At 51.1% G+C, this 26,247-nt stretch overlaps 1 protein-coding gene across 5 annotated transcripts in view; it reads left to right on the top strand.

Annotated features, from left to right (window-relative positions):
- Positions 1 to 26,247, top strand: part of RHBDD1 (rhomboid domain containing 1) — a 107,637-nt gene that overhangs the window by 70,515 nt on the left and 10,875 nt on the right. For 4 of the 5 annotated variants that reach the window (XM_045853840.1, XM_045853871.1, XM_045853860.1 and 1 more), the window contains one exon: positions 1,037 to 1,180. The exons of the other annotated variant lie outside the window; for it this stretch is intronic. In XM_045853840.1, the coding sequence (XP_045709796.1) occupies positions 1,037 to 1,180 (144 nt within the window). The remainder of the gene's footprint in view (positions 1 to 1,036; positions 1,181 to 26,247) is intronic. 5 annotated transcript variants of the gene reach the window in all.

Below are 26,247 nucleotides of genomic sequence, written 5' to 3'. Positions count from 1 at the left end.
AGCGTATTTACACCCAGGCACATCCTGTGATTTTGGCTGATCAGGTGACATATGACACAAGACTCATAGTGAAAGGAATTTTCATCAGCAACAAAAAGCACAAAAATTAAACATTTGAAACATCATCTTCAAAGGGCATAAAAGAAAGGAAAAAAATGAAACAGATTATTACTTCTCTCCCATTACACCAGAATTAGATTGATATGTTTCTATGGGGGGAAAAAAATCTCTTCCAAGTGAATTCCAGAAAAGCGGGTGATTAAAGAGAATGTAGGAGTAAACCCAAACTGACCGGAAAAGACCGATGTTAATGACCTTGCAGAAGTGCACTTTGCTCCGTAGTTGGCCTTTATTCACGTGGTGTCTAAGTTGGGTGCTGAAGCGTTATTTAACGGCCACGTTGTCTCTTCTCCCATTTTATCTGGAACCGATTTCTTACAAGTAACAGCAGCCGTGGTCTCTGATGGGGAATTACACTGACAGAGACAGTGGCTCGTCTGTCCCAACATACTCATCGCTGCCCGGAGCATCGCACCTGGCGGCAGGATGCCTGTACAGGGCGGGGTGTCTGTAGATGCTAGCTTGCCCCCCGTGGCCCACAGCCACTGGACAGGAAGGCGTCATCCACTGTCGTTCCAACCGCCCCCCTGACTGCCGCCGTCAGGGCATCACCGAAAATGCCCCAAGTATGAATTAGCTCTAAGCTCCAAGAATTCATTGATTTGTCTTTAGCGCATTCCGGGCCCCCTCTCCAGCACCACTGACCACCTTCTACATGAACACCTTCTTCCCCTTCAGCACGTAAGGGCTAGCCCGTGCCCAGCGCCGTGCCGAGCTCTGAGGGTGCACCGCCGTGACAGGGCGGTCACCACCCACCCTCACGGGGGAATTCTCCACCTGCCACCTGTTCTTATTTTGAGGATTATTACCGTACCCAGAGTAAGGACAAGAATTGTTTTCTTGCCTTTGCTTACAAAACAGGAAGCGTGAAAACAGTCTGTGACCGTGTCCTGTCCCCTGTTCGTTGCGCCCACAGGCTACTCTGGGTACCAGGATTATTACCCTCACGGCAGGGCAGGCTCCCGGGAAGAGGTGCCCAGGAGCTACGACGCGTACACAGCAGGCCTGAGTGAGGAGGAGCAGCTGGAGAGGGCACTGCGGGCCAGCCTCTGGGACCAAGGTAGGGGCTGTGCACCCTTCGCTTACTGGAAAACGCACCTCCCAGGGCGAGAGGTTCTGAAAAAGGACGGTTTGCAGCCACTGAAACCTGAGACGGTTTATGCAGAGGCTGTGCAGGCGAGAAAGTGCGTGCACCGTGACTGCAGAGAGCCGGGTGCGATGCCCTGCTCCCCACGGCCTACACCCACAAGGTGCCAGACTGCGTGTGTTGTTCAAGTGCTTCTTTTTATAGGGCCTGCTGCACTCAGGGCTTTGGAACTGAAGTCAGGAAACTTTAAAAAAAAAAATCCTGAGGTGCACGGGGAGGGCTTTGCTTTGGGACTCACGTCTGGAGAGCAGGCTGCGTGTCCCTGGCCGTTGGGGCTGCCCACAAACTTCCCTGGCAGTCTCTCGGAGGGCTCGATGTGCATGCAAACTCGGGGTTCCACCCGACCCCCCGGACCATCCCCTCTGTGGGCAGAGTCCAGGAATTCGGATTTTTAACTGCCTTTCCAGAAGATGCTCTTACAAACTGATAGATGAGAACCACTGCATGTATTTTGCCGTCTCTGCTGTTGTTTTGGCTCACGAGTTTGGGTGTTACTGTCGTTACTATTTTAGTGGTGACTAAAAATCACCTACTCCCTCCACAAGCATTAATTAAGGTCCTATTGTTTCATGGACTGCGTTCGGTATGATAGTGACTACAGACAGGGAAAAGATGGAACCTGTCCTCACAAAGTTCACAGTCTCTGGGAGGGGGACCCCTGCTAGGTGCCCTCCCGCGGAGGGATCCATAGTGTCAGGTGCCTAAGAGAGGCTCAGGCTAAGCACTGCCAGCACGTCACGGCGGAGGCGATGTTTCACTTGGGCCTCCAGGAATGTGTAGGGCGTGCAGAGATGCGGAAGGGCCTTGCGGATGGGACTCGGTATCGGCACAGACACAGAAGCGGGGGCGCGGCCAGCCCTCACTTTTGGAGGGAGCGTTAAGAGAAGCAGGGGGAGAAGAGTGGGGAGCGAAGCTGGGGCCTGGTCGCAGGTCCTGGCAGTAGACAGGCCGGGCGGAAGGTGGATCGGCATCCGGTGTCAATGCCCACAGAGCTCTGCCTGGGGCAGCGATGGGGTCAAGGCTGTGTGTCACGACTCTGGCAGCAGGCAGTCAGCAGACAAGGGCTGAGCACCTGTGGGAGGCACCAGGCGTCATGCTAGATGCAGGAATACGTAAGTTACCGCCACGTGGTGTGTGACTTGAAGGAATACGGCCTCAGCGTGCTCCTTAGCACGTCCCAGTGTGCGTGGAGGTGGGGAATGACAGCAAGCGGGGAGCCGAGTCGGAAGACTGCTGCAGTGGGAACAAGACGTGAAAGCTTAAGTTATGATGTTGGCAAGGGAAAGTGGACGGGGAGAGATAAAGGACTACTTCTCAGGGGAAGAGTGTAAGAACTATGGTGTACAGTTGGCTAATACTGTGTAACAAATCACAGTAACACAGGCGGCTTGAAACAATAAACATTCCTTCTTGCTCTTGAGCGTGTGAATCAGCTGCACCAGGCCTGCATGGTCTTGGCTGGTGTGCTAGGGCATCTGCGCTGGTCAGCCGGGGCCGGCTGCTCTCCAACGGCCTCATGGACATGCCCACCGGGCCGTTGTCCGAGGTGATGGCAGGGGTCAGACTGGACACCCCGTCCAGCAGGCCAGCCCGGGCCCCTCCACAGGCCTTTGGGGTAAGGGCCCCAGGGGAGTGTAGGAACCAGCCAGGCTGGTTCGTCAGCCTCACTGTGTCTTGTTGCCTAAACAAATCCAGACCAGTCCAGGTGCATGGGCTGGGGAAGTCGGCCCTACCTCTTTGCTGCAACGTCACATTGCCAAGAGCATGGACAGGTGAGGTCCGGAATTTTGGCCAGTCTTGCAGTCAGCACACCACATGCAGTCAGAAGGACTGCCCGTATCAGGGTCACCAGAAGCCGGCCTTGGCCTTGGAGTCCTAAACTCGGGCAGTAGGCCCCAGCGCCTGCATTGTAACCAGTTCTCGTGGTTATTCCGATACACACAGGAGTTGAGTCACTGCTAGACAAGATAGGAAACATTACGGGCCAAGTAGAGCAGGGCAGAGCGGCTCAGCGTGGACTTTGGACTAAACCGTCTGTAGCACCATCGAAGGGCAGTGCAAGGAGACTTTCTGACGTGCCGGATCCGTTCCGTATGGGGATGGTCGTGGTAGAGGCACACAACGCTTTGCGCTCGTCAACAGCGCAAGAGCAAAGGTGAGTTGAAAGAAATTTTAAAAGAGGTAAATAAAAATTAACAGGGGACCCAGTGAAGTAACCGACAGTCTTGCAAAGACCATCAAAGACCTGGAGGAAGTTGTGAAGAAATAGGACGTTCGTTCAGTGAGATAGCGTCACCTCCCAGCACAGTCTCACGGCCGAGGGGAAATGCACCTTCGTGGCGGGGAGCGCTGGCTGCCACGCCCTGGACCCGGCGACCACACACGGCGGCATTTTCAGTGGGATGACCTGCCACCGTGCGTCTGACCCCCCGAGCGGATGCAAGATGTGGGCCGCAGCATCAGGAGGAGGTGCCGCTGCTAAAAACGTTTGCCCTGCCTCTGATTAAGTCATCCCCTGTGCGTGTCACTGTGCAGGAAATGCTTGGGGTAGCAGAACAGCGAACAGCACCGTGGAGAAATGACCAGACAAACCGGGATTTCCACAATTCAGTGAGACTGGTTTCTCTGGTGGGGGGAAGTGTCGTAAAAAAAAAAAGCAGGATGTGGTTTTTATGTTAAAAGGAGATAACCAAATGTGACATGAGAACCTCTAAAAACTGGCTCTAGAAGACATTTTTTTGAGAAAACTGGGGAATTTCGTGTTTGGACCAGATACGTGTGTGGTCAGGGAAATGACCGAGCTTTCTTTGATGTGGCCAGCAGCGCTGTGGTCCAGCGGCAGAGTGGCCTTTATTCTCGGGACGGGCACACTCAGTCACTGAGAACCCAAGTAGCGTGATGTCGGTCACCTGCTGTCAGAGGTCACCCAAGCAGCTCTCTCCTCTGCCTCCTGGCCCCTCCCTCCTGCCCTGCCTCCTCCCTCCAGCAGTTCTGCGTTCAGATGGCTTTGGGGAACTCTGCGAACTGCACCCTGGAAAACCCCGAAGGACACTGGTGTGCAGACTGTTCAAACGGGCTCCGCGGTCAGGAGACCCGGTCATTAAAGCCGTGCTCCCCAAACGTACTCGACCCGAACTTCACTTCCAGCAAGCGATGTTTAGAGCAGGTGGACCCAGTTCCGAGGAAGCCGGTCGGAAGAGCCTTCCTGAAGGGTGTCACACAGTAACTGGGGGCGGCCAGAGCCGACTTCCAGTGAAGTCTTCGATTAGGTTTGTCTGACTTGCAGTGAGGTTTTCCTGGAAACACTTCGTCAGTGTCTGGTTAAGAATGAGAATCCAAGGAGACGTTTTTGAAAGACCTTTAGTATTTTTTAGCCTTTTTTTCCCCTATGGAAAAATGTTTTGGTTGAGTTTATGATATAAAATTCTGGCCATGTAGTGCACTACTATTTTATACCTTACATTTTTTCATTCACTGTTGTGTTGTAATTATATTCTCATGCCACTACATTTTGAACATAGAGATCCTACATATATATTCTTAGATTTATACCTAAGTATTTCTTTCTTTTTTTGGATAGAGAACTATGATCCATTATAAATAGTACTTGTAAAAAAAGTTCTGTGTTTGTTGAGATTATTATATACTTCCTCTTCTTGGCTCTGTTGGCATACTAACTTATTTTGGTTTCCGAAGGCGAAGCAGGTTTGCACCCACAAGGTGAGTATCAGCTGGTCGTGATGTCGTACGGTCCATCCTGGTGCAGATAGCATGGGCGCCGGAAAGTCTGTGTGTCCTGCCCTCACTGGGGGGCGCGTTCCACAGAGTCGCTGAAAACAGCTCCACGGATGGGGTGTTCATGTTGCTCGGGTTCCCTCTGTCACACCAATTGCCTGTGCCGTGCACCCTTGAACACTGGGAGTATTTTTAGTGACACGGGTCCCCGTGAGTGATGTTGCTCTGGGTGCCTTCAGAGCAGCAAAGGCTTCCAGTGCCTCCAGTGTCACCTTGCTTTCGAGGGGGGGCTGACTCGCTGGAGAGGTTTCCTCAGAGCCTGCTTGAGCTTCAATTCCTCATGTGTTCTCTGCCCTGGAACTGGGGCGGGGGGGCGGGGGGGTGCGGTTCTCTGCCCACTCTCCTGCTGTGTCCCCGTGGAGCACCCTGCTGTTTCTTGTTAGTCTCTGCTTTGGAGTCTGGCGGCGGGAGTCAAGTGGGAGGTATGCTGTGATCCCGCCCCCCCCCCCCCATTCACAATATGTGTGTTCTCTTTCTGTATAGAGTAAGCTAAGGCTTTTTTAAAAACTAAGGATAGTTGACACACGATTTCACGTTACTAGCTTCGGGTGTACAACAGAGCGATTGCAGCATTAGTCTTAGTGTCAGACGGTCACTGTGTCCCTGGATCTGGAGGTGTTCCTGCACCTCCCCCAGGTTTAGAGATGTGTTGTGTTTTGTTCCACCTTTCTCTCTGTCATTTAAGGACTTTGATCCGGAGGGAGGGTGGGGGAGAGGGATCCAGGCAGCCTTTGATGCAGACCTCCCCTGCTGGGGCTGATGCTCCCTTCCCAGGAATGACAAAGGACACTTCCTCTGGTCTCTTCTGTGAGGTCCAGAGAAAGGCCGAAAGTGGGTGTGAATTCCTTTCGGTTCTGAGTTACGACGCAATCTGTGAATGTATTCTGTGTTCTCCTGCTACCTCACACTTGAGCAGTTTGTTAAAGGTTTGGGCCACCGTCCTGTCATTAGCGTCCTGCACTGTGTCCTAGGTTGGCGGGAGCTCCAGTGGCATTCTAGACTTCCGTTTTGTCGGTTGCCCCGCTGTCCCAGCTCTCTGACGGGCTCAGGAAAAGTCATTTGCAGATTGTCCAGCATTTGTGTTTGTTGTAAGGATGGAAGTGACGCTTTCTCCAGCTTTCTCCAGCTTTCTCCACCCCAAGTGGAAGCCGGAAGCTGGAAGCTGTCCTTCCTCTTCATTGCGTCTTGAATCTATCACTCCTAGTACATCTGTTGACTAGGTTTTTGTTGTTGTCGTTTTCAAGTTAAAGAGCTTTTCCTCATGAAGTAGGTAGAATCTGTAGCCCTTTTTAAAAAGGCTGGGTAAACGCTTCATTGTTTCCCTTTGATTCCCAGTTTTCAGAGTGAAAAGATAGTGTAATCGTTAACCAACAATGCTGAGATTTGAAAGGGCCAGCTGATAGAAATTCATCTGGTAGCATGCCAGTTTAGCAACAAACATCCAGAACCAATTAGTTTCAAACTGTTCTTCAGTTAAAGATATTAGAAGAATAGATTAAAGAATCAAACTAGCACCCTTTTAACCTTGGAATTGGCTGATGTCATGTTTCTGAAGGGTACCTGGCTGTAACCACGAGTCCTGGGGCTCCTGCTGGGACTGATAACACCGAAGTCGCCTTTCTAGGAGAAATATTGAAATCCCTGTTATTGCAAGGGGCTCGCACACTACCACGAGTAACAGAAATCTTGTCTTGTTCTGTTGGCAGTCTCGGCTGTTATAAACGAGTCCAAGAGGCAGCTGATACCACAGTAACAGAAAAATGTTGGAAAGGGGCCATCTCTTTCTTCGAGTCAAAAGGCAGATGCCAGCTAGGAACACTAGCTCTTTGCATGTTCCTCTCCCCCTCCCGACATCCTTCCATGGGTAATTTGTGCCTTCTTTTTTTTTTTTTTTTAATAGCCTGCCATCAAGTTCAGCTGGTGGCTGGGTACAAAGCCGTGTCCTTTGAAACTTCTGTCTGCCAGCCTGGAGCCCGTGCACTGGGGTGAAGCTGGGGACCTTACTGACACGTGGAGTGACTCGTGCGGCTTTGCTTAGACTCCTCTGAAAGGCAAACACCGCCCCCCCACACACACACACACACTTAGCTGTCTGGTGCAGACCCAGCGGTCCTCACCCACCCCCGCCCCACTCCGTGCAGGCGGGCTTGCCCGTTAGCCATATGGGAGCCGGCGCGGCAGCTCGCTGCAGACTGGGGCTGGCTGCTGCTTTGTCTCGCAGGCCTGAGAGGCACAATGGCCAGGGAAGCCATCCTGGCAAAAAGTATGCTGGTCTCATTAACATCCAGTTCTTCTGTTGTGAGCAGATACTTCGACAACATCTCTGAATCCTGTGGGTAGGTGTCATGTGTGCCTAGGGACCGTCTGAGATACATTTTGAGTGAATGTGCGTATTCTTTTTTACGGAAGCTACACCAAGGTATAGAAAGGCGGCATTCGTCTCGTTTCTTTAATATCGTAGAGAAACTTTGGAGAAAACGGAATAAGTTATGCTCCTGTTGTTTTACTCTTTCACGGGGCCGCGCACAGAGGCAAGGGGGGACCCGCAGGGGGCTGAGCTGCAGCCCTGGCTCGCCGCTTAGTTTTACTTGAGGGGCGCATCACCGAATCCGATCAGACCTTTGTTTTATTGTTATTATTACAACAAAAGAGTCGAACTGGGTGCCCTTCAAAGGCCCTTCGCAAAAGTCCCATTGTTCTGCGGTACTGGACCCGGTCAGAGGGGCGTAGGTGCAGTGAGACGGGGATTTGGGAAACGGGAGGAATGCTGGTGAGTTCTGTGCCAGAGGCGTCTCAGAACTTTCAGATAAAAGATCAGTTCAGGAGTATGGGGGTGCACGAACGGCTGTGGCAGACCCCAGTCAGTAACTGCCTGGGTTAGAGTGTGGCGTCTCCTTCAGCTGGGTGGTGAGAGGAGCCTCCTGGGGCGGGCCGTGCAGGCGCCACGCGGTTGGCAGTTTTGATCGTGCGCAAGTTCCCCCGGCTGGCTTGGCCTCCCAGGGGCCCGGCAGGCCAGGGCAGACTGCTCGTTCTGTGCGGCCACTTAGCTTTTTCTTGTTAAAAGCACGGAGCTGGGTGTGTTTTCCCCCCAGGAACACCTTCTCCGTAAGAAAAACGTGCCAGGTTATCTAAAAGCAGTTCCGTTGCAGAATACTTCCTTGCGATGGCTGGTTCTTGCTTGCCGCTGTCTGTGCTGGAGATACTCATCTCAGTGAGCCAAGGCAGCCGTTCGAGACTGCACCTGAACGTTAAGTTCTGCACGTGAAGATACATGAGCACACACTGTCTCAGACCTGTGACCCAGCATGCGACCCTGCCAGCCAGAAAGAGAAACAATGAAATGAGCAGACCTAGGTTCTGTTGAGAACCCTCTTGGGAAGAAGCAGGCTTCTGTTTAGGTTCTACCATCTAAAAATATCAACTACAGCCCAGCCATTGCTAAAATAATACAACAAACATGATACATGAAGTTTGAACATATTGGGAAATTGACATCCATAGTGAGGTGTGAATTAATTTATAGCTTTTTTTCTCCGCCACCCACCCCACAATCACCGTTTAGTGAAAGGCATTATTCAGAGGCTAATACGTAGATTTAGCAATGAAAGTATAAACAAAACTTGAGTTCCTTCCCCTCTCCCCTGTCCCTAACATCCTCCCCTTCACAGGGAGACTGATTTGGAGCTACCAGATCTTTTTTTTTAATAGTTTATTTGTTCTCGTATTTTTTTCCATGACCATTTACCCCACCCCCTACCCACACCCTCCCCACAGCAGTCGCCTCCTGTCAGCGCACTGCCAGGTCTTGGGTGTTTCAGCCATGCTGTCCTGCACACTCGTCCTGTTGCTCTAGATTATCGTTCTGTTTGCCGGCAAATCCCTGTTTGCGCCCCGTGTGTGTGTGTGTCTAATACTGTTAAGCATTGCCAGCTACAGAAATGGGTAAATCTTGTCCTTTACTCTCCGACTAAACACATTATTCTTTTTGGCGAATGACAGGAGATTGAAGGGACTTACTTCAATTAGACAACGATTTAGGTTTAGGAGACGTAGGAACTTGTGAAAGGAGTAGATCACCTTCCTGACCCGGCTGTGGAAGTCTCCACTTCGGCAGCTACGGTTCCCTGAGTTACAGGTGCCTTTTATAGAGTGTCACGTTTACTCATACAGTGATCTGTATGCTCAAGTCATCCAAACAGTTTTTAATTTCAGAAAGCTTATAATGTGTGTATACAATGTTTAATAAGATCAAATTGGAGAAAACTAAAATATAGGCCCAATTAAGACACTCTTTGTCATTTTTATAAACTGTATTCATTTGGAAGAGAGATGTCAGATCGCGCTTTAAACCTGCAATGGGACATCCATTCAAGCATTGTCTTATTGCTCGAACAATGGAGGGTGTGAAGAAGGGTCTATCCCAACATATCTGAACTCACGTATGAGACACAGTGAAACGGTACCTTCTTTTTTTTTTTTTTTTTTTTTTGAGGGGAAGACCCAGACTGTTTTGTTTTGTAGACTTAGGAGTTGATGTTTTCAGGGAATACAATTTTGTTCTCTTTCTATTCGAGCCTTTCTAACCCTTTTCTGAGCAGTGTAGGTGCACCCTGAAAGCGCATGTAACATTTTTGGTGTCCTCAAGGGGCCATGTTGTTGAGCGTATGATGCACGTGATTGCACTGTGAATCTTGAGACAAGATGTGCTGCTTTGATCCTGTGAGTAATTTATTTAAATGATTTTTTAAGTTGTTGATGGAGAACAGGAGAAGGCAGCACCATTTTCAAACAGAAACTATGATACTGTGCTGGCACTGGCTGATGTCACCATACTTAACACTTGATCTTACACGATGAGAAAACAGACTTGGAGAAGCCAAGAGATTTATTGTTCCATCATGATCTGTATCTATACCTCTATATCTATATCTGTATCTATATCTATATCTGTATCTATATCTACCTATATCTATCTGTTAACCATGGCCCCTTTACTGCGGACAGTGCCCCGCGCTGGGCAGGCAGGTGTGAAGTAGGTTGGGCTCCCCAGGTGTGAGAGGCCAGGGAGTCAGGACCTCCCTGGAAGGGGCCGCGTTTCCTAGAAAGAACCGGGACTCAGAGCTGAACCCCGGGCAAGCTGCTGCATCAGCCTTTTGCACATGACTGCAGGTGGCCTCTCAGCGTGCCCCTATCAGCAGGGGCAGAGTCCACCTGACCTCAGGTGACAGCGTGAGAGCGGGTTCGGATGCCTGTGCTGACACCTGGTGGGTGTGCACTGTCGTGGCCGAGTGGTTCTGCCCCTGCTTTGCCACGGGTATGGACAGCTCTCGACTCCTTTCCTGGAAGTCCCATTCTCGATGCACGAGGTGGGCCCCGTGGAGGGCCTGAGACAGGTGTTGCCTGAGCTCACCTCTTCCGCTCTTTTAGATTTGGGTAACATTTGTTGTTCTGCATATACAGGTATCGTGGGGGTGGATTTTTCTCTATCCTTTTAGGTCCTCTGGCTGGTCTAATAATCACATCAACATGAGGCAGATTAACCAAAGAAAATAACCATATTCATCATATGTGCATGTATGGGAACCCTCCCTATACACAAGAATCAGAGACCCCAGATCCACGAGAGGCCCTGAGACAGAAAGGGAAAATGAGTATGGATGGCCTTCTGAGCTGCAGCTGAGGACAGGCACCCGGGGTGACAGGGGGAGGGAGATCGTTTACTGGATGATAAGAGCAGATGTTCAGTAATTAGAAGCGTGTCCTTCCCTATAGACAGGACCTGACAGGTTATTTTTGGTAATAATTCTTACAATGGGCCAGCTTCCATTTAAATTCTTTTGAGGAGAGGCAAAAGTTCTGCGTGAGCCCACCGGTCTCAGTTCAGCTTGAAGCAGCCCTCCCGCCAAAGCGGCGCATCACGGGCAGGCCTGTCCTGAACCCCTTCAAACACCATCCATGTTCACTGGGGACAGTAAAAACCAGTGGAGGAAGACGAAAATATCTGATGACCCCACCAGCCAGCGAAAAATCACCTAACATGTGCAGTGCCCCCTGTTAGCGACCCATCACACAGATAACAAAACAAAACAAAAAAAACCCTCTGTAAATGTTCTGGAGAAATTCTTCCCACTTCACTGGGCATAAAGTGCCTCTTTCCCATTAGTTACTCTACTAGGAAGGTTCACACACCCACACAGAGTCCGACAAAATATGCATTTGTAATTCTCTTCCTTATTTTCGATTGTGAAACAAAGGTATGGAGAAATTAAATGAGTTACCCAGGGTTGTGTTCTAAGGGATGAGCACCAAAAAAGAAGGCCATACTCACCTACTCTATTATCACCGTCCTGATTTCAGAAAATGGAAATCTCTGAGGTGGGTGTAGCCACCACAGAGCAGTCTTAGCTAAATTTGAAAGACTGTATTCCTTATGGATTAACACGGACATTGCCTTTACTGGTCTCTTTACTGGTAGATAGATGATTGGCTGAGTTCTTTTTTTTGTGGGAGTTGGCGGGGCGGGGGAGCGGTGGGGGGGCAGCGGTTAAGCAAAAATTCCTGGCAGGAATGAAAAATTGTGAAATAAATAGTTTGTGCAGGGAAAGAATGCCCCTCTTATACAAGAAGCCTGCATCACAGGGCACACCCCCCAGAAATGTTTACTGTGGACAGCCGTCAGTAGCCCACTGGGCTGTTATTTGTTTCTATCAAAAATTGTAGCATATGCCCTGGCTGGCGTAGCTCAGTGGATTGAGCTTGGGATGCGAACCAAAGCATCGCCAGGTTTGATTCCCAGTCAGGGCACATGCCTGGGTTGCAGGCCCCGGCCCCCCAGCAACTGCACATTGATGTTTTTCTCTTTCTGTCTTTCTCCCTCCCTTCCCTCTCTAAAAATAAATAAATAAACATCTTTAAAATAAAAAAAATTGTAGAATATGAGTTTTAAAATATTGTTTTAATATGGACACACTCCAATTAAGGATATTTGCATAGCTAATTTAAATAGGACTCAATTTTTCTTCAATAGTTTTCCGTTTAGAAAATAAATAGTTCATAACAAAAAAAAGAATACATTTACTAACTTTTTATAAAGATTTTATCTATTTATTTTTAGAGAGGGAAGGGAGAGAGAAAGAGAGAGAGAGAGAGAGAGAAACATCAATGTGCAGTTGCTGGGGGCCGGGGCCTGCAACCCAGGCATGTGCCCTGACTGGGAATCGAACCTGCGATGCTTTGGTTCACAGCCCGCACTCAATCCACTGAGCTACACCAGCCAGGACATTTGCCAACTTTACGTGTGCCTTGAGACATTAGAATTTGACGCTGAACAGCATTGGTTAATGGGAGTCACTCGCGTGAGGATTTGCTCTGACGTCTCTGCCTCTCGCAGCGGGCCCGCTCAGAGCCGCCCACCGTTTTTATTCATTCGCCGTGCCGCTGGCGAGAAAAACCAAGAGTCACATGTTAGTTAGTTTCCATTTATTAAAGAACCACAAATAGCTCTCAGAGAGGTCTCGTTTTATCACATGGCAGTTCTCCAAGGACCCAGAACTATTTATAATGCTGTTGTCCTTAGCCACAGGGAGCCAGATGTGAGATTCCTGCATGATGTGCATCCACACGTCCCCCCAACTCCCAGTCGGAGACCAGAGATCGTCTCGCGTCGCGTCTGTGTTATTGAAAGCTGGTTTGGTTGTGGTACGGGACCGAAATTGTGCCGAGTCAGGGAGATCACTGTAAATATTAAGCCGATTAAAATTACATTGTGAGCGTATGCTTTGGGAAAAATTGCCAGTGGCCTAAGCACGCTGCAGGAGGAGCCCGGTTCCATAAATCACGATACAGAGTAGTACTCAGCCACTAAAAAGACGGAGAAGCAAGTGCCGAGTGTGCCCGAGGAGAAGCAGGACACGGCCATGTTCTTAGTCACACACACATTCATTTTGGTGAGGCCTAGTAAATACACTATAAAAAAAGGTTGGAATAATATTTAATAAGATGCCAGTCATCCTTACTTCCCAGGGAAAAGATTATGGTGACTTCTATTTTCTTCTTTTGGCTTTACTCTGTTTTCTAAAATTTCTGCAAAATCAGGTAGTACCGAAATAAAGAAAAGAGAATTATTAAAATAAACCTATGCATGGCTAAAAATATTCACTATTAGCCTTGCTCTTCCCTGATGTTCTTCCCAGTCCCATCCCATTTAAGGCATTAGGAAGTTATTTGTAGAGAAAGGCGGTGACACACCGTACCTTGCGCACTCACCCCCAGCCTCTGTGGGCTGCACGCAGGCAGATGATCTGAGAGCTGGGCTGGGCGACCGAGCAGAACCGAGGGTCCTAACTAGCCCCTCTCCAGATCCTGTCTCCGCTTTTCCTTTTGCTTATCCCTTTCGTTCCCTCCTTATCTCTCCTCTCAGACCTTCTAGGCCGCAGTCACCCACACGTTCAGGCAAGGAGGCCAAGGGGTCCTGTTATCAGCAGCCCACTCTCCCTGGCTACCACAATGATTTCTTTCTTAAGGGTTTCAGAACACACTGGATTCTGTCTTGGTCTGAGGCAGCTTGAGCACAGCACTTAGGAACAGTGGCACCAGGCGGCTCTGTTTGCCCAGACAGTGTACAAAACGTAAAGCTCCGGGCGTTTTATCACGCACAGTCTCTTTGTATCTGTCCCGCGTCATCTCGATGAAAGGCTTGTCTTGGCATTGGGGACTCGAACCTTTGAGTCCTTCCGAAGGGAGAAGACTGGCGGGCACACTTTCTGTGGGAAGACGTTTTTGTATTGCAGCATGCCCTTTGTGTTGCCAGAAGACAGTGTGGGTTGACTCCTGAATCCTTCCACTCAGGATTCTTTACGGATCAACCGAAACAACCCAAAGCCCAGAAGTTTTTCATTCTCAGCCCAGTATGACTACAAGGAAGCCGTTTGCTTTTACCTAGCGTGATGCCGAAACAAAATGGAGCGGGGCCATCAACATTAAGGGAGATAAAGTGTTTAATAAGTGTCTTCTAGAGGAAGTGACATCTGCAGAGAACACCAGCTGTCTTCATTATAACTTTAAATAAGCCGCGTCCCTGGGGGTTGGCAGAGCCCTTCCTTTGGCACACTGCGCAGTGACAGAGATGGATGTCAACCCCAGGTGATTCACCATCGTACAGAGGATGCTTTGTGGTGAGGCGTAAGCTTCCAACTTAGGTAACTCAGGCCCCACCTGAACATGACTTTGACCCTATGACCCTGGTCCGGTTATGGCAACGTCTCCTGCCCCTGGCAGCCTGAGCTATTTGCTAATCATCACCACCTTGGTGTTTCATGTATCCCAGACGCATGCAGACGGGGCTTCCTGGCACGTGGGCACTGCTGTTGACTGGGATCCTGGGCTTCTTTGTGTGCTGTAAGCGGGGCATCTGCGCCGTCACTGAGTGGGGCCTGCGTCAGTGGCTTGTTTGTGTTAGACTCTTGCTCACCCGGTCCTGCCTGCAGGGCCAGGGCTGGCTGAAGGTCAAGGGCACCACGGAATGCCTTTCTCCATCTGCCTTTTAAATCAGTGTTCATTTTATCAGATTCCAACCTGACCAGGCATGATTTCCATAAACAATGGCTGAAAAACCTTGCAGCCCAAGAAACTATTTAGTCAAGGAGTGTGGCTCATGGTATTAGCCCAAGGAGAAAATAACTCCCCACCTGGTTCTGCTGTGTGACAGAGAGAATTGTTTGAACCCGAAATCAAAACACGTGCGGTCTGTAGCGGCGTGGAGCTGACGGTCCATCCCCGCCAGCGGCCGCAGTCACACAGCTGCTGCGCGCTGGACCTCCCGGACCTTGACACAGGCCAGGGGGGTGTCCTCAGAGTTAATGAGCAATTAGGACGCTCTTTCCTGTCAATTAACTGGCAGAATAATGAGATCAAGTGAGCACTGTCCTTAAAAACACCCAGGCCTGTGTTTTCTTAAAAAAAAAAAACCACACACATATCTTTCTCTGCTGTTTACAGTTACACGACTGGGCCAGCAGCTGCTTCCCATGAACGTAAACTAAAAATCACACCCACAGCAAACAGAGCAGAGAGGCACACAAACGGGTCAGCATTTACTCTGGACGTGGTGGATTTTCCTCCTGGGTGACTGGCCTGATGGCAGAACATCTGCTCCCACCACCGTTGCCTTAAAGACCGGCAGACAGAGCCCTGGCTGGCGTAGCTTAGTGGATTGAGCATGGGCTGTGAATCAAAGTGTCGCAGGTTCGATTCCCAGTCAGGGCACATGCCTGGGTTGCAGGCCACAGCCCCCAGCAACCACACATTGATGTTTCTCTCTCTTTCTCCCTCCCTTCCCTCTCTAAAAATAAATAAGTAAAATCTTAAAAAAAAAAAAGACCGGCAGACCACATTACAGGTCGTGAGCCCCCTTTCTCACATGAAGGTACGACCTCTAAGTGTGGGGCAGTGTGGGTTTTCGACGACGACCCAGTTGAGGGTTTCGGTTTCCCCTGAATGCCATGGGAAGCTGGGGGAGAGTGTGCGCAGGGGAGTGAGCTGAGCAGAGAAGACGGGTGAAAGCCGCAGGAGGAGGAGGGGCGGCCTGCTGGCGGAGCTGAGTCGGTTGTGACTGCAGGGTGTTTCTCAGCGTGGGGGCCAGGGTGGCCCGACAGGCGGGAATCGGGTTGTGAAAGGCCCAGTCTGCTGCGATGAAAGGTTTTGTACTTGACCCTGGGGAGAGGAGAAGCCTTGATAGTTTTAAGTAGGGGAGCAAGAAGATCAAATGTGGGTTCTAAGATCACTCTGCTCCGTTGTGGGGTTGGGTTGCAGGGGGAGAGATGGAACTGGAGTCAGACCATACCAGGTGCTGTTGTAAATGACCTCTATGTGCTTATACATGCGTGTTTCCATGTGCGGGCTGAGTATACGTGCACATGTGTTCGCTCCCTCCGAGAGCAGCCCATGGGGTGAGTGCTACTATTCACGCATTTCAGAGATGAGGAGGCTAGGCCGATGGAGGCCAAGCGAGGCCCCCTCGCTAACGAGTGACAGAGCCGAGGTTGGAGCCCAGTGTTGGTTCCAGAGTCTGTCTACGTGTCCTGACTCATTACACTATTTTGCCTGTTATATTGTAGTGGTGGGGCCATCATCTTCATATTTTAATTAATACTATAGTTAATAATACTATCTTGGTGTTCTGTTTAACGCAGCTAGTAATTTACTAACTTTGTCAACTTTTTTTTTAACATTCACTCATTCCTAATTAGAAATTTTAGTGAATTGGCTTTCTGTAAGATATTCATCAAAAAGTTTCAAATTAAGTTATTCAAATAGAAGTTATTAATGTCTTCTTGGTCGACTGTAAGCTTCATGTGGGAATTTCTACTGCCGATTTCGTGGTGGAGTGTTTTCAGGGCCCCCAGCGGACCCCGGTGGGCGTCCAGGGAGTGTGACATCTCATCGCTGAGTGCGTCCCAGCACCCGCACCATCACACTCCCCGTTCACAGCTGTTCCTGCTGTATCGTCCCAGCTCACTTTTACGTATAATACGCAGTCAAAAAATTAAACGGAGTTCTTCGAAGAGGCAGAATGCTGTCCTGACCCTTGCTGAAGATTCCTCCCTACCTTAGACTGTTGTCAGTGGGATCCTTCAGCACCTCCATCTGCAGCGAGGGGGACAGGCACGTATCAGAGAAATCTCGGATTCGGTTCCAGACCCACACATGAAAGCGAACATCGCAGTGAAGCGAGTGGATTGGTCTTTTTGCTAGCAGAGGCCCTTGCCTTCCCTTTGTAAAAAACGTTAACACCTGTGGAGCAGAATAGAGCAAAGGGCAGTAACACTGGGTGTGGCTGCATCACTGGAGCAACTAGACGGAGTCCAGGTGAGAAGATGTGCTTCACCCTAAGTTTTTGTGGGTCCCAGCGATCAGCTGGGGCCAGCTTGCTGCTTTCTCATGTGACTCCAGCGGATTTTCTGTTACCCCGTATTTTTAACTGAGCTTCCCTGTGAAAGGGCCCAGAGCATCCTCCAGCTAGATTTTCTTTCTTACGTACTGATTGTCTCGATGCCGGAAAACTGTGACCAGACACATGTGTAAGGTGTTGCGTCATTTCCAAGACAACCACAATTAGGGGTCATCGGCATCTCGTATTTTATTAGTTGGCTAGTTTTATCATTTTACACAGAAATGGATTTTCGGTTGAAACCAGCTCTAATACTGATATCTTGCTATGTTCAGGAATGCAAGATCTTTGCGTTCGGAGGGACCTTAGCAGATGCCCTTCGCTGCTGCATCTGTTCCCTCCAGCATCCGCGAGATGGAACATCATCTTCATGCTGTCAGGAACACGAGTGTGGGCGGACCTGGTGAACTCACACATAGAACAAGAGTGGTTTCGCCTTTCGTGCCCTGTTGCCAAGTTGGTGCTCGTGGGGATTCACGTGGAAATGGCTTGATGGACTGACCTTAACTTTAAAATTGTTTTCTGGTGGTTATCAGAAGAAATTTGACTAGCGGGCCAGAACAAACGCTGCCTATCAAGCTCTTGATTCCTTGTTTTTAAGTATATGGGAAGGGAAAGGGGCGGAACCGTGGGCAGAAGGGCTCAGAATCCGTGCCCCTCGGCGGGCGTGCGAGGAAGCCCCCTCTGCAGCCTCGCTCACACCTCGGCAGTGCGGCGCGGCTTCACGCCGGCTGCCCCAGTTGGCGTCCCAGCTGTCTCTCCTCCGCCGGTGAACCAGGTGATTAAGGGATTTACGGGAACTTCGTGGCTGGGGAATTGCACCCCCCACCCCTCGAGTGACAGCCACCGGAGACAGGAGGGGCAGGGCACCTGGCAGGGACACGCACGTGCCCCCATTCCTCTTCTGGCCTCTGCGTTTCCCTCTCTCCTCTCCCGTGTTTTCTTTCTGTCTCCACTCATCTTAGGTCGCTGACCCGATTTTTTCTTTTTGCATCCATTTCAATCAGTTTTGGAGATCTCTCCAAAAACGATGATGCCGATAATAAATGCTTAAGCACCAACGTTCAGCAATCCCCTTTTTATGTCCCAGGCACAGCAAGGACATTTCCTGCATTTTTTTTAGTGTAGTTTTCACAAGAACCCGGGAAGCTGGGTGTGACTGAGTCTTATAAGAAACTAAACGAGGGGTGGAGTCCAGGGAGGCACCCAGGCCTGTCTCGCTCCGGAGCACTCCGTGGCTTTGCAGCTCGCTCCAGGGATCTCGCTCTAGGAGTGCTGAGTCCTGTGTCTGCCCCCGTCCTAGACGCCGATGATGATTAGGAAGCAGCGACATCCTGTGCTCACCTGTGTGGGGCACTGGGCTCTGCCCTGTCCGTGTACTTAAGGCTCACAACAACCCCTTACAAGTTCTATTGCTACGATCCTATTGGCTCTCCCATGTTCAGGTGGGGAAACCAAGGCACAGAGAGGCCGAATAACTTGTGCATTTACCTACGGTCACATGGAGTTAAAACCGGTGTCCCAGCTCTGCTTCTCAATCCCCCCAAGACGTTCCCCCATCACGTAAGCAGCTCATCAAACCTACTGATGATGGATCTCAGACTAATCGAAGGAGGAACGGGAACTGTCCGCTGCGCACCGTCCTGGCTGCTCTCTGCAGTTTCCCGGTAACTTGCAGGATTCTTTTCTCCTCCCCGGGCGGCCCTCCAAAGCCGCGATGTAGCGGATGCGTCTCCCGGTGGCTAAAGCAAGACCGATGCCTGAGCCGGGGGAGAACAAACAGCAAATTCGTTAACCAGGAATCTATTTACAGCCAGTCCCCAAGGTTCCCTGTGCAGTCAGTGCTTCTCCACCACCTCGACTTGCGAATAAATGAAAGTCTCCGCGTCTTTTCAAGTGCCGTGGTATTTACCAGTCTCGTATTTTACCATAGGAAGCAGCTTCAACAAGCATATTCATGTGTTGACAGTTCTAATTAATACAAGTAATTAGTCCTGACAGTGGAACTGCGAAAAGAAGACCCATTCATAAATTTGCTAATTATGTTGCTCCGCTCGGAGTGTAATTGCCGTCTCGTCTTTCATCATTTCTGCACGTGGGCAAAAGGCCGCCTCACCAGGTTCTTCAGATCTTCGCATTTGCGTCCCATGAAGGAATTTCGTCAAAATCATTTCCCCACTGGAACTTAATTTCCCAGTGTTCGGGAATTGGCGAAGAAGTCACAGCTTTCTGGAGAGAAATGAACGGGAGATCGGGGAAAGCCAGGCAGGGAAGGCGGGGTTTGGGGGGAGGGGGGGGGGAAGAAGTCACAGGCCAGTCCAGGTGCTTTCCGACCTACCTAAACCTTACACCCGTCTCTGTACTTATTTTTACCCCTTTTCTGAAAGCTGAGAGAGTTTTATTTAGGCTTTTGGTTATGTTTGTGGTACAGTAAATGGGAAGATTGTGCGTTACTTTCATCCACGGTGGAAACCCTCTTCTCTCTGATATAAACAGCAGGCTTTTTCAGGGGCGTGTGTTTGGGAGCAGACATTTGCAGCCTTAGCCTTGCTGACATTTTGAGCTGGGTAATTCCTGGGTGGGGTGTGGGGGGCGGGGGGCGGGGGGCTGTCCTGTGCACCATTGGATGTTGAGTGGCATCTGGCTCCACCCACTGGGTGTTAGTGCACCTAACCCCTCCCCCACCTCCAGAGTGGTGACAGCCAGGTATCTCCAGACACTGCCAGTCATTCCCCGGGGCACACACTCTCCCCTGGCTGAGAACCCCTGCACTAGAAAGTAACTTTAGATAAAAAAAAAGAGTCATGTAGCCCTGACTGGCGTAACTCAGTGGATTGAGCACGGGCTGCGAATCAAAGCATCGCAGGTTCGATTCCCAATCAGGGCACATGGCCTGGGTTGCAGGCCACGGGCCCCAGTAACCACACATTGATGTTTCTCTCTCTCTCTCTCTTTCTCCCACCCTTCCCTCTCTAAAAATAAATAAATAAAATCTTTTAAAAAAGAGTCATGTAAAACTCTTGTGTAAGACACGTACATTTTGCTGCAGCCAGATCTTTAAAGCACATCACTTAGAAGTAATTTAGTGGTACAAACCCCAGATTCGGGAGGTCAGCTCTTGAACTGCAGAGCAGGCAGACCATAGAGATGTTGCAGGTTTGGTCCTCGACCACCGCAGTAAGGCGAGTGTCCCGATAAAGCCCGTTCTGATCTTTTTCCTTGGTGGTCTTGCCTGCAACTTGTAAAAAAACACAACACCTGTGGAGCGCAATACAGCAAAGCACCATGAAACAGTGTGTGCCTGGACCCCTTCTCCCCTTCCGACGGCGCAGTGGTCCTCTTTGATAGAAAGGAGAACAGCATTCAGGCGCAGAGTAGCCACATCGAAAACCCCTTTGCCTCTCATGCTGCATTCACGGGCTGTTTGCATCCCTGGAGTTAACACTGAAGGTTCTGACTGCTTTTCGGTGACAGCGTTTGGAGTGCTCAGCTGCAGGGGCTCTTTGTCCCTCTTTTCAGTTCTTCAATTCCTTCCCTCTGTCTTCTCTCCTTACTCTGCTTGGGTGTCTAGTCTTTTGTTTCGGTTACTGTTTCATAAGCGCCTTCCCCGTATTTCCTGCCCTGCCCAGTCCCCCCACCTGTCTGGAAAAACCTCAGACGGGGGTGACCCCAGCCACCAGGCTACCCAGACCCTGCACCTGGCAGCCGACCCTGACTGGAGGTCATGACCCGGCAGAGCAGGCTGAGCTCGTTACAAATGCATGTCAACACTTCACCCGTCCTCGACTCTCCCAGGAAAAGGGAGTCTACCTGTAGGTGATGCCCTCAACCTTCCATCACGAAGGCTAAACTTACCTGTGTCCACCCTCTTCCTAAACTCGTCCCCTCTGACAGCTGGGCAAGAAGCCCTCCTCCCGAAAGCTGATCCTTCACCTGCCCCGACGTCTCAGAAGAACCTTTTGGGCGGGATTAGCCCATCCTCCCTTCCGTCTTCAGCCTCCAGGATCCTCTGCTGGGTCCTTCCCTTTAACCCTCGCTGTGGAGCTGGAGACTGGCCGCCTCGCCTGCTGCGGAATGTGCTCAGTTAGGTGGAGGGCTGCTCCCACCTCCCGCCCGTCCAGGACACCCGTTTCTCCGAGCGGAATCGGAGGGAGACCAGTGCGAATGCACAGGTCGGGAGGGCTCCGTATCGTTATGTGGGCCGGGGAGAAGCGTGCCTCCTGAACACTGCGGGCACAACAGGCGGCTGTGGTTTGTTCTCCGCTCAGCGGAGGTACCGCCTAGGTAAAGCCTGTGCGTGGGCTTGCTCACTCTGCCCCGGCCCCGGAAAGCCGTGTCCTCTTTTTCTAAGAGGCCCCACACCCACAGGGTGATGGCAGGGGGCCTCGTGTCCGGGGGTGGGACCCAGGGGACCAGAGCCATGCGAACACCCACTGGCCCAACCAGTCCGATGTGGAAAACCCGCCACAGCAGCTCCTGCCTTCCTGGACGAGGGGCCCATGCGCTCGTGTGTTGCTGAGCCTTTGTTTGCTAAGCGAGGCCCCGGAGGAGGCCCTGCGAGGGAGGGACCCTGGGCTCTGCCAGCCACCGAGCGCCTCTGGTGTCCCAGTTCCAACTTTGGTCTGCACTTGGGCTTGCTCCCCCTCCACCTGTTTTGCATTCCGCCTCCGCTTTTTCTCTGTAAACATGAATGTGAAATGTATTTGCTCAGCCCCTCGGCCTTGTCTGCCCACCCCCTCGTGGGTCCAAAATAGCCGGCTGGAATTCATGAGACTGTTATGTCTTCAGATGTTTATAATGCGAAAGAATCCCTCATGGGTTTTTTTTTTTTGTTTTTAAATCATAGAGCGACTTGGATGTCGGTATGTTCTATTGGAAAGATGAGCCAAGTTCACAGTGCAGCAATTACAGTGCGATGCATTATGTATAATTTGTAGCGCGCCCCAGGAGCAACGGTAAACCATGCCGCGCTGTCCGGGCCCCGCAGCGTAATTAGCAGGATCAAACGCTGCGCAGAGAGCAGCACCGTAGTCGCCGTCGAGGTCAGGAGAAGTGAGGAGAAGTTCTGACAAAAGCGGTGCACCCCAAATCACATCAACAGCAGCCCCTATATCAGGCTGCAAATATAATATATACGTCAGGGGCCCTCACTGCTGATGAAAGAAACCTTTTGAGGTTTAACAGCTCGTAAATTCGCACTGGGAATGCCCTATTGTTCGGAGGTTGCAAGTCTCGTCTTTGAAATGTAGCAGTTGTACTTTCAGACTGCATTCCTCCAAGAGCCAAGCGGCATTGTAAACACGGAGGGTTTGCATTCCAGCTTCAATTCGAACAATGTGGTTTGCAAAGGGTTCACCACATCAAAGAGAGGCTGTTGGGGCATGTTTTAGAAGTTCTTTTTTTTTCTATAGTATTTAAAGCTCCAATGACTCACAGAAGTGTGTCCCCTTCCGGCTGGTCACGTTGGCGGAGCGGCCTCAGGGGACTTCTGCTGCCTGCCTGGCTTCTTCCTTCCGAGAGAACTGTCCGAACCCAGGCCGAGGCCCTCCGCCAGGTCAGTTTCCCTTAATGGACTGTCTTCAGGTCCGTAGACACAGTTCTGGACATGTTGTTACACTGAGTCTACATGGCAACAGATTTTGTGCCTTTTCGTGGTCGTATTTCCTTGAACTCCAACTGTCCACTGTATCTGCTTGGAATTTCTTCTTTACGCACCAGTTATGACCCCTTCCACACCCTCTCAGCCTCCCATTCAAAACAAAACACAACGCTTATTTATTCATTTGTATTTATTTGTTTATACCTTTGCTGAGCCAGCTGTGAAAGTGCAGAAAGGTTGGATGGCAAAGGCATAGAGGACGTGGGTGCTGGTTTCCAAAGGAATGTGAAGAGCCCTGGGCTTTGATCCAGCCCCCGGGAGGCCAGAGATAGTATTTGCTAGCTGAGACCTCAGGAGGTCACACACCTTCCTTGCACCTCTGTTTGGCCATCACTCCCTCCTGCCTCCCTCTCTCCCTCCCTCCTTCCCACCCACATACACATCCATTCATGTATTCGTCCCTGGGGGAGAATGTGGACACACGTCCCCACTGTCCTTTGGCTGTGAGAGGCTGTGAGAGCCCCCTGTGGCTCTCACCACCCACCGAACAAAGATGCACGTTACTGCAGTAATCAGAGCTGTGCCTTGCCGCTAACTGCAGTATCATGTGCTCTGGAAAATGGGGGTGTGATCTTGCGGGGGCCTCAGGCAAAGGGGGTGCAGTCCCTTGCCCGAGGACGTGGTGTTGGAGCCGAGAGCTGCAGGGGGGAGAGGAGGGTGGATAGCTGGTGAGCTGGAATTGAGGGAGGGCAGGCGTACTGGGCAGGGTACGAATCTTGACCTTTATTCTTACAGAAAAGGAAACCCTTGGAGGGTGTTGGGCAGAGGATAGAGTTGATGGAGAGATGTGTGTTTTTGAAGAGCTCTCCCACCGCTGGGTGAACAACGGCTGGTGGGAAGACCCGAGAGAATGCGGGAGGTCATCTGGGGGATCAGACACCCGTCTGGGCTCCCGGGACAGGCCCAGGCCAGCTGGTAACAGGCGAGTGGGGGGGAGTAGAGGTGTTTGGGGCGCTTCCAGGTTAGAAAGACAGGACTTGGTGATGGGTTGAAAGGGGCAGGTGAGGAATGGGAAGGTGCCTAGGGTGACTCTGGGGTCTTCTGGGCATGTGTGTGTGACGAACTGGATGTATGGTGGCAGGTGGGGGGGCATTCCCAGGATGGGGCAGCCTGGAGTAGGGGGTTATTAGTGTAACAGGTGCCACCTGCCCTTGACTGCTCTGGGCCAGGTGCCGACACCCTTGAGTTCGTGGATTTCAGAGCACAGCTCTGACGTGGGTTTCTGCCTCACACAGATAAGAAGTTTGAGGGTCAGTGAGGGAAGTGCGCAGCTCGTCCAAGGGCAGAGAAAAAGGGGGCGGAGCCAGCACGCACACTCGGATCTGTCTGCCTCAAGAACCTGTTCCCCACCACAGCCAGGCGGCAGAAGGGCACTTCTGGGGAACACCGATGCCCACGCCAAGTTTGACGTGGGAGGCATGGATGATGCGTGGGGAATGGCTGGAAGAGGAAACAAGGAAGCCGGGTGACGTGAACAGACCACTGAGAGACCCAGGTTCTGGTCCTGCCCCTCCTCGTTGTGCAGAGCAGGGAAACCACCCCCATCTCCAAGATGAGCGGACCGGGGGCGGCCATCCTAAGGGCCCCCTTCCTGCGCTGAAAACCCACGATGTTTATGCTGGACCGGATGCACCTCACGCCGGTCTCCTTTCTGGGCTCAATCGCCTCGTTAGAGCTTCTGTCTTGAAACTGTAGCTAGGCCGTTCGCTACTAGCTTTTAATCTAGCTGCAGCCCACACTTCGGTTTTTTCCAAAGAAGCTCAGAGAGCAACCTGTCCCCCCGCCCCCCCTTATCTAAACCATCAGTTATCCAATGTCGGCCTGATTCCAGATTCCTAATGTGGAATTTAACGTCCAGACGTTTAGGTCTGAGGTCTCCCTTCCCATTCATAAAATAATTTTTATGTTACTAGAAATGATTAACAGACATGTAAGAGTTAAGTCATTCTTGTTGTTTTGAATGTCTGTCCATAGCATAGGCCCTTTGAGAATCATTTCTGAGCAATTCTGGGTCATTTTGAGCCCCTGAGAGGCAGGTACTGTTTCAAGGCAGAGAAAACAGTCTTGAGAAAGCCCCCAGGTCTCCTGAGGCTGGGAGGGGCTTGTGCATGGGAGATGTGTGTGTAAGTTAACACGCATATGCATGCCCACGCACAAACACCCGCCCTACACACACACGCACACTGTCTGTCTGTCTCTCTGTAGTGGAGCACAAGGTCGGAGCTTGGTGGGGGTGGGGTGAGCCAGTCAGACCCAAACGAATACATCATAAGTGGGAATCAGGCCCAGGGTTAGGTTCAAATACAGAAACGTGTTTAAAAACGACCGTCATGTTTCCAGGGTACTTTATCACAACTCAGAAGTTCACGGCCACCCCCACGCTAGCTGTGCCCAGCAGAAAGAACTTCTCAGCATCAAGGGGCAAAGAGCAAGGCTTCTGCTTCTTTGTTTTCTCTCCAGGCCGCCTCCCAGGGCCCCTTATCTCCCAGAGCTTGTGCCCTCTGCAAGGACGCGAGGTTGTGTCATGCTCACCTTCCCGGGGACCCAGGCCCCCCGTGCAGGGGCCCACCCCAGTTTCCAAAACCGTCCCAGTTCACAGCTGTGTCCTTCTGACAACGATGTCATTCTCCTTCATGTATTTGCGCCGCCTCCCTCTCCTGCCGTCGTGTGGAACCCGCCCAGCACACACCTGGCCACAGACCCCAAGTTGCTCTATTTCCTCATCTTGGGGTTGGGCAGACGGTCCCCATGATGCCCGCAGCAGCCCATGCCCGCTGCCTTGGGCACCTTTGAGACTGGCCATGGGGCACCCCCTCCCTGCAGGCCGTGCTCAGAGGCGTTTGTCTTCCTCTCCTCCCACCTGCGCCTGCGGGCGAAGGGTGCCAGAGCGGCTTTTGGCTTCTGTGAAAGAGCTTTGAGCCCCGATGCTCTCCTTGTCCCCTGAGAGTCCCAGGGCCAGTTTCCTGGGTCAAGGATTGTTTCTGCAGTTTCGTGCTGATAGCACTGTCCCCAGCACGTGGCTATGTTCTCATCAGGTGTATGCACTCGAAAAGTAGGAATAATTTGAATTTTTTAAATCTTTTTTTTTAAAGATTTTATTTATTTATTTTTAAAGAGGAAAGGGAGGGAGATAGAGAGAGAAACATCAATGTTCAGTTGCTGGGGGTCTTGGCCTGCAACCCAGGCATGTGCCCTGACCGGGAATTGAACCTGCGACACTGATTTTTAAAATCTTTAAAATAGCCCTCGGCTTAGGGGTGGGCAGTATATCTCCTGCCTCGACCTGTTTCTAGCTGCCGAGAGATCTCTGACGTGTCCGGAACCCCAGGGCCCAGGCAAACTCCGTGCTTCTCAGAGAGGAAACGAACACGGCTTTGTGCCTCCTCTCAGCGTCTGTCTCTCGGGATTTCAGAGCCACTTAGCAGCCAAGGACAGGAGCCTCCTGGGATTCCTGCACCTTGAGACTCCCTGCCTGGCACCATTTATATACACTTCTCGGTGCCCGCCAGCCCGCCGTCTCGGCCTGGTCCTCCTGTCCACTCTCTGGCATGGGAGCTGGCCCTTTGTTTATCCCTCAGA

This window comes from Phyllostomus hastatus, unplaced genomic scaffold (assembly GCF_019186645.2).
Source record: "Phyllostomus hastatus isolate PE091 unplaced genomic scaffold, TTU_PhHast_1.1 phas_contig_137, whole genome shotgun sequence".
Lineage (NCBI taxonomy): Eukaryota > Metazoa > Chordata > Mammalia > Chiroptera > Phyllostomidae > Phyllostomus > Phyllostomus hastatus.
This window is presented reverse-complemented; position numbering and strand designations above follow the sequence as displayed.